Source organism: Homarus americanus, unplaced genomic scaffold (assembly GCF_018991925.1).
Source record: "Homarus americanus isolate GMGI-L3 unplaced genomic scaffold, GMGI_Hamer_2.0 scaffold48406, whole genome shotgun sequence".
NCBI classification, from domain to species: Eukaryota; Metazoa; Arthropoda; class Malacostraca; order Decapoda; family Nephropidae; genus Homarus; species Homarus americanus.
Genome location: NW_024753828.1, coordinates 5,973,455 through 5,982,421, shown reverse-complemented (window position 1 = coordinate 5,982,421; position 8,967 = coordinate 5,973,455). Strand labels below are relative to the sequence as shown.

At 39.4% G+C, this 8,967-nt stretch overlaps 1 protein-coding gene across 1 annotated transcript; it reads left to right on the top strand.

The window, feature by feature from the left end:
• Positions 1–636: 636 nt before the first annotated feature.
• LOC121855579 lies at positions 637–7,041 on the top strand. Its single transcript, XM_042350593.1, has 8 exons — positions 637–793; positions 1,870–1,941; positions 2,576–2,752; positions 3,872–3,993; positions 4,110–4,243; positions 4,454–4,660; positions 5,073–5,210; positions 5,362–7,041. The coding sequence occupies exons 1-8, from the start codon at positions 788–790 to the stop codon at positions 5,544–5,546; spliced, it is 1,041 nt and encodes a 346-aa protein (XP_042206527.1). The 5' UTR covers positions 637–787; the 3' UTR covers positions 5,547–7,041.
• The last annotated feature ends 1,926 nt before the right edge of the window (positions 7,042–8,967 follow it).

Genomic DNA, 8,967 nt, shown 5'->3' with positions numbered 1-8,967 from the left:
GTTACGGGGGACGGGAGGGTGTCCGTAGCGTCGCCACAACACTCCACCACCACCACCACCACCAGCTGAACGTGAGTCATACACGTCGAGTTGGGGCAGTCAGTAGGCAGGGAGGTAGCTAGTCAGTCGCTCTGTCCCGTGTGTATTGTGAACAAGTATCGATTTTATATTCGTCACCACAACAACTATCCTGTTGAACTTTACTCAGTGCTACCACCAGTGCCACCACCACCACCAGTGCTATTAACATTCGTGCTACCAACACTACCAGTGCTACCACCATTAGTGCCATCACCACCAGTGTTACCACCAGCGCCACAGCAACACTGGATATCACCACTACTAGAAGCTACCACTATTGACAACACCACTACACACTACTATTGTCAATATCACTTCCCACACACAATCCATTCACCACACGCCACCACTATCCCACATTCACCACCACACCCCACATTCACCACCACACCCCACATTCACCACCACACCCCACATTCACCACCACACCACCATTCACCACCACACCCCACATTCACCACCACACCCCACACAACCACCACACCCCACATCACCACACCCCACATCACCACCACCACACCACCACATCACCACCACACCCCTCTTCACCACCACACCCTCACCACCACACCCCTCTTCACCACCACACCCTCTTCACCACCACCACACCCTCTTCACCACCACCACAATCATCCAGAACAAACAGAACTTCATCACTCCTGGACTGAGCAGAACTAACGCTACTGCTTCTTAGAAATTCTTTACAATGTCGGTAAGTGGAGCAAAACATCAGTATAGAGAGAGAGAGAGAGAGAATGATGATGATGATGATGATGATGATGATGATGATGATGGGAACAAAAGTAACTAAATCATGTAGTATAGGTCAACGCTACAGTATAGTCGGGATCCATAATCATCTTAGGAGTGAAATATTTCCCTCGTAAGTGTTATTAAGATCTATGGTTTAAGAGCACTGATACTAGAGTGGTTTAATAATATGGTTAAGAGGAAGATGGTTTACTAGTTTGAGGGTTTGATTGGGTAGTTATGAGAAGGATGGATGATTTAAAGGTGATTTATTAAGGTGGTTTAATAGGAGGATGGTTTAAATCTCAGGGTTTATTTTGAGTGTTATTGTCAAACTTCCTTCCACGTTTGACACCAACATCAGCTATTATTATTATTATCACTACAGTCATAATATGTAACTAAAATAACTGAAAAATACAAAGAAAAATCAGAATATAGTATAATAAGAATAAATTTTAGTCAGGTTACAAAATTAGTCTTTGTAATATGAATTAGCGGAGATTTTCCTATAGTGTAATGATGTTATCGGTACAGTGTTGTGGGTAATCTATGTAATCACTAGGTTAATTTTATCAGTGGTTCATTGCGTGACGTATTTTATTGCCTTAGAAAAGTATTGATAATTCTGAATAAGATTTTTTCTTCTCCAATCTAGAACGTCCACGATTACAGATTATAAACACACACGCTCAACACACACACACACACACTCAACACACACACACGCTCAACACACACGCTCAACACACACACACACAACACACACACACTCAACACACACACACACTCAACACACTCACACTCAACACACACACACTCAACACACACACACACACTCAACACACACACTCACACTCAACATACACACACACACTCAACATACACACACACACTCAACATACACACACACTCAACACACACACACACACTCAACATTACCAATAATAAGATAATTTTATTGTTTTTGTTAATGTGATTACTGAAATGTCATGTAGGTGAGTGAGAACTAACCCCCCTCCCCCTCTCACCCCCCAGGAGCAAGTTGTGAGGGAGATCTTCAACAAACTGGACAAGACTTCGACCTTGGCGGTGAAGCGACACGTGAAGGTAAGAGAGAGAGAGACTGACTGACTGACTGACTGTCTGTTTTGGATATTTGGTCAGGTTTGCATGCTCGAATATCTGGCCAGGGACTATTCTTCACCAGTGTCTTGTGTTCTATCAGCTGTTATATTTTATAGAGAAACAAATGAATAACGACTCCAACAGGTGGGGCACAATTTAAGATAGTTCACCTGCCTGAAGATTCGCTCCCACAGCTTATTTCACATGTAGATTGACCTAGCCTAACCTATCATAACTTACCATTACCTAAGGTACTGCACCCTTCCATACTTTAAACATGTTCATAAGGACAATTAAGGTTATTAAATTTAATATACCATTAAACCACAGGCTAAAGGTTTTAAGGTCATGACAACACCATAGAATAATGTTACGTGTTGATTATTATTGATTATATAAGAAAAATAGTTAAGTAGTGATGGAAGAGCAAAGAACGTATTATGGTATCCGGCAACTCTTCTTGGTCACCTGGTGTGTGTGTGTGTGTGTGTGTGTGTGTGTGTGTGTGTGTGTGTGTGTGTGTGTGTTTTTTGAAAGAATATATCGCAAGCGTAATACATAAGTGTTTTCTTATCCTACTGGTGGTGAGGACTTAGGACTTTATTTTATCCTGCAGGTGGTAGAGACCTTTTTGTCGAAACTCCAGGCGATGGTGGCCAGATCTAAGGGCCAACTAAGGGGTTCTCGCCTCCTGTTCTCCGGCGCCCACCATGAGAGCTTAGCAGTCGCCACCTTCAGCGACTTCGAGGTGGAACTGATGCTTGGACTACCTTACTCGTCTGACAATTTCACCGTGAGTAAAGACCACATACTGTACAGGGTTGTGGATGACTGTTGTGGTTGGTATTGTTATTAATGTATTTGTAGTTTGTTATTGTTATTATTGTAGTTATTAGTATATTATTTTTAGTGTTATTGTTAATACTCTTTGTGTTGTGATTATTGTGTAGTTTGTTATTGTTATTATTGTAGTTATTAGTATGTTATTTTTAGTGTTATTGTTAATACTTTATGTTGTGATTATTGTGTAGTTTGTTATTGTTATTATTGCAGTTATTAGTATATTATTTTTAGTGTTATTGTTAATACTTTATGTTGTGATTATTGTGTAGTTTGTTATTGTTATTATTGTAGTTATTAGTATGTTATTTTTAGTGTTATTGTTAATACTTTATGTTGTGATTATTGTGTAGTTTGTTATTGTTATTATTGTAGTTATTAGTATGTTATTTTAGTGTTATGTTAATACTTTATGTTGTGATTATTGTGTAGTTTGTTATTGTTATTATTGCAGTTATTAGTATATTATTTTTAGTGTTATTGTTAATACTTTATGTTGTGATTATTGTGTAGTTTGTTATTGTTATTATTGTAGTTATTAGTATTTTTTAGTGTTATTGTTAATACTCTTTATGTTGTGATTATTGTGTAGTTTATTTATTGTTATTGTTGCAGTTATTAGTATATTATTTTTAGTGTTATTGTTAATACTTTATGTTGTGATTATTGTGTAGTTTGTTATTGTTATTATTGTTATTGTTATTATTAGTGTTATTATTTTTAGTGTTATTGTTAATACTTTATGTTGTGATTATTGTGTAGTTTGTTATTGTTATTATTGTAGTTATTAGTATGTTATTTTTAGTGTTATTGTTAATACTCTTTATGTTGTGATTATTGTGTAGTTTGTTATTGTTATTATTGCAGTTATTAGTATATTATTTTTAGTGTTATTGTTAATACTCTTTATGTTGTGATTATTGTGTAGTTTGTTATTGTTATTATTGTAGTTATTAGTATATTATTTTTAGTGTTATTGTTAATACTCTTTATGTTGTGATTGTTGTATTTATTTATAGTATTGATGTGTCTATTATTATTATTGAGTGACCTGCGGATCTTCTCTGGACAGATATATTTCGACACTAATAGCGAGTTGTACGCGTTGGGCTGGAGGAAACACAAGAAAATAGACTTTGCCGACAAGGAGGACTTCCTCAAGACTCAGAGACTACAAAACAAGATCTTCTCCGAGTGAGTATTTGCTTTAATGTTTCTTCCATTTATCTCTCTTTCTCTATCTCACTTTACACATCTTTTATCAAGTGAGTACATCGTCTGAGGTGACTTCTTTCTCTGTCTCTAAAAAGGCTACGTGCTCTGGTGGACACCCTGGTAATACCCGGAGCCAAGATACAGGCCAAAGAGACACCCAACGACCTCAGTGTCACCATCACCATCAAGAACGAAGCCACACGGGTCCACCTCACTCCTCTGATTGCAGGTGTGTGAAGACGTTACCTGGTTGTATCATTTGTTGGTTTAAAGTGCCTCAGGTAACAGAGTGTTCTAGGTTAGGTTAGGGTGTTTAATATTATTGTGAAATAAAATAAGGGAGGGGGAATCTTCAGGTGGTAATATGAATTATTTAAGGAGAAGCTTTGGATGTTTTACACTTAATATGAGAGTATGACTTCTCGAATCAACCCGGCAGGAAGGTCTTGGGAGGACTGCTCGAGGCTAACTTCACTGCAGGAGTTACCAGAGACAGTGAGACAGAGCGTGGAGGACCTCCGTAACAGTTCCGGCCCCCTCATGTTCTTCTCCCTGGCCGTCCCTCAGCGGAAGACGTGGGATGATGGACACAGGCTCACCGATGTGTCCTTCACCTTCCTGGAAAATGACATCATCAGGAACAACGGTATGCATACCATCCTCATACACCTCATAGCTTAGTGTTGACAGTAAACAAACCATCCAAGTTCAGTCGCATCATCTCATTGAGGATTGAATCTTAATACCTGTATACAGTTAACTTAGCGTTGTGGTGTAAACAATGGTGTGGGTTTGTCGTCCAGCTCAGTATATCGTAGCTCTGAGTGAGGACAGACTACAGCAAGATGCAAGAACCATTTTTTTAACTGGTGTCAAACAGTTCGTTCACTGACTGTGGCTTGATGGGGGCAGAGAAAAGTTGTATATTTTGGTCACAAAAAACAGTATTGTTTATAAACATCTCAATTTGTATATAACAGCTCACATTGTTTACTGGCAGCTCACGTAATTTTGTTTCTATAAAAAAATCAAACTGTTAACTTCTTTTTTGTTCACAGCTGAGTTACGGGACATGGTAAGATTGCTGAAGCTGGTGGCTGACCGCAGCAGCTGGCACACCAAGTACAGCCTCCAGCCCTCCCACCTGCACCGTCTTACCATCAAGTATGCCGACCAACTCAAGGAAAAGACCACCTGTAAGTTCTTGGTCTGGGTTCTAACAGTTGAATGGTTCTGTATGTTCTTAAAGAGGAAAGTGACTTTCTTTCTCTCTCTCTCATACAAATGAAAATATTCATTATTACTATAAAATTTAAAACTCATTTTCCCTTCTCTTGGCTCCTACAGGGGAAGGCTACAGCACACTTCTCACATTCCTCTACAGTGAACTCGGCGACTGGAAGCTAGACAGCCTATTCGTCAAGGGGCGTCTAACCATCTCCACCACCTGCCCACTGAGACCCATGGACTTTCAGGACGAGCTTGCTGTGGTGATGGACTACAGACCTTGCAAAGTCAGAAGCCTCGTTTAGGATTTTTTTTATATTGTACTACGTCTGAAGATTTTCATGATGGCAGAAAATCCATCTGTGAGTAATATAAGGAAATATACTGCACTATATAAGGGTTGTGATAGCCTTCAGACGAAGAGATTTCAACAGTATCTTACAGAGGATTTTAAGGAAACATAAAGTAGTTTGTATAACGTCGATAATCGGTGTGTGTCTTAATCTGATCCATGTGATTAAGAAATTTTTGTGTTGGGGTAAAACTCGCGTCAAGACTGAAGCTTCGTCACGGCAAATTTCAAAGAGTTCACCCTGTTGTATATCGAGGATGATGGAAAAGGCTTAGGTGAGATGACTGGTGATCCTGATGTGAAACTGTGAAGGTGGAACCAGGAATTTAGTATCCACAATGATAGATAATAAATGTGGGATGTTCACTGTGTTAGGAATTTACGATCTTTCTCTACTAGTTTGCATAATGAGGGAGTGACAGCATTGGCGTGACGGGCTGTAGTCTTTGTGAATTGTTCAGATAATGGAATTACACGTGATAAAACGGTACACGTAAGGCTACTGAACCCCGAAATGTTGTGTTGGACAGAAAGCTTTGATACTGTATGAAGACGGTATTTATCCAGACGAGTCGTAGTAATAGATAAGCTTGATCTGAAAAAAACAATAAAATGAGAGAGGTTATTCTGTGCATTACATGATTCTTACATTACTGAAAAGACGATCTGGGGAAGAATTAAGTTTATTTTCTGGTTAGAGTCTTTTGTTTTTCTACTTTAGGTGTCATATATATTACAATAAACATATATACTACACAAAACTGAGACATGGACAAAACTAAATGCTAAAAAAAAAATAAACAATAATAAAAACAAAAAAATGAGTATATTTTGTTATATTAGTTTTAATTTCAACTTAACAATAATTTCTGGATCGTGTAAGGCAATTTATTTAGATAATTCATTGTTTCTTGTAATTGTGTTATTCATTTATACACTGAATGGTTATTGAGACTAAAAGATAAAATTCCCATTACATTAAGAGACAATATTAATGATTTTTAGGTGATTATGTGATTGGTGACTTAACTTGTGATTTATTTACTAATTGGTGATGCTCTTTTGTTTACAGTTGGTGATTTGTTTGTTTACAGTCGGTGAATTTTGTGTTTACAGCTGGGCATTTTGTTTATAGCTGGTGGTCGTTTACATTATAACACCACCAAAACAATCATAACACCACACGTAGACAAACCTGGGGTAAACAGGTGATCAAACCCTAATCAACCATTACCTACGTGACTCAAGAAAAGTATTAAATATTGTCAATAATGTCCAGGGAATTCTGTTCTAAACTGCACATGTGGAAAATGGTGATATTAATTTTTTTTTTTGTGTGTGTGTGTGGGATGATCTAAAATAACCAGACAAAGGACAGTGTTGTACCTGATTTGTAGATATATAAAACTGTATACAGTATATATATAATCTTAGAATAATTTTGAAAAGTTGTATAATTTCCCCCAAAATTATTTCGAATCCAAAAATGCTAACATGGAAATACTAAGATAAACAAGAAACTAACATAAACACACAGTAACACAAACAGGAACTAAAACGGACACCTAACACAAACACTAAATAGACCTGACCAGAATTAAACACGTACTGAGCCAACCAGACGGAAAGAACATGATAAATACTACACTAGGCTGACATGGTATTATCTAGATTCATACAAGAACTACTCCCGTCCTCCCTCAGTCTTCTCACACACGCGTACAGCACACGTTCAGGACTGACGGGCCCTCAGTCTCAAATTCCTCAATATTTCTCTCTCGTTTTATTAAGGATGCCACTGTAGTTAGACCACTCCACCCTGACTGTTGAAGAATTGTGTCACGGAATATCAAAGTTCATGAGCTATTTAATGTTTGATGCATATGATGTAAACGTGCTATTTATTTTGGATTCGTTCTCAACACTATACGTTCTGGTTGGCAACATCCTCGAGGTCGGTTACACCACACATCACGCCTGCCACACCACACGCTACACCTCATACCACAGCTGCCACCCCACACACCTCTCCCCACCCCTGCCACACCACACACCTCTCCCCACCCCTGCCACACCACACGCTACACCTCATACCACAGCTGCCACCCCACACACCTCTCCCCACCCCTGCCACACCACACACCTCTCCCACACACCACACACCTCTCCCCACCCCTGCCACACCACACACCTCTACACCACAGCCACACCACACACCTGCCACCCCACACACCTCTCCCCACACACCACACACCTCTCCCCACCCCTGCCACACCACACGCTACACCTCATACCACAGCTGCCACCCCACACACCTCTCCCCACCCCTGCCACACCACACACCTCTTCCCACCCCTGCCACACCACACACCTCTCCCCACCTACTAGCAATGCAGGTCCACTTTCTCCGTCCCCTGACCATATCATCAGTCTTGGTAACGTCGAGGATTGAGTTTCTTCTCAGTTGTCAAAATCTCGTGTCGGGTTCCCACTCTGTCTGCCCACAGGTACAGGTTGACGTGTGGACGGGAGCTGTGGGCGCTATTTACCCCTGCACGTTCCTTGATTAACCACAGCTCATTGTACCAATTTCGAGTGGTTCTGTCTACCTGTATATATGAGTTTTATTAGCTGCTATTATTATTGCTTCTTTTTTTCTTCACATTCATTAGCGTTTTCTCAGTGTTTTCAATATTGTTGGTTTATTGCAGTACATTCTATTGTTAAGGAATATGTCATCACACACGAGAACCCCGCCGCCACACCATAAGTCACTGTGAACCCGCCTATCAAGCACTCAGTACACGGACCCTTCATCATCACACATTAGTTTGGGACAAGTGTTGTTCCGTCCTCATCTCTGAACATAACTCGTCAACATCATCATCATCATCATCACACTTAATCGTCATCATACTTCACCATCGCACGTCATTATCATCATCGCCAGCACCACACGTCAACAACACGACCAGGACGTGACGAACGCTCCCTGTGTACATCAGTCATCTCTCAAGGTCCTGACTTTCCCTCACCACAGTGGGGCAGTGTAGCCAAGTCACACCTACCCTTCTCCTCAACAGTAATAATGATGATGCTTATAACACAAATTATGGTACGGTAATAATTACAATACAACTACTACTATTATTACTGGCAATAATGATAAATATGTACAGTAATTATAATAATAATGATAATAGTAATAGTAATAATAATAATACAGTAATTACAATAATAATAATAAAAAAATAATCATTGTTCATACAGTACATAGCTTGATTTACGAGGGCTGCACGACTAACTGCAGTTATTTGCCGCCCAGATGTCAAAAATTGAATGTTGTGTGCTGAATGTTTCAACAATAATGGGAA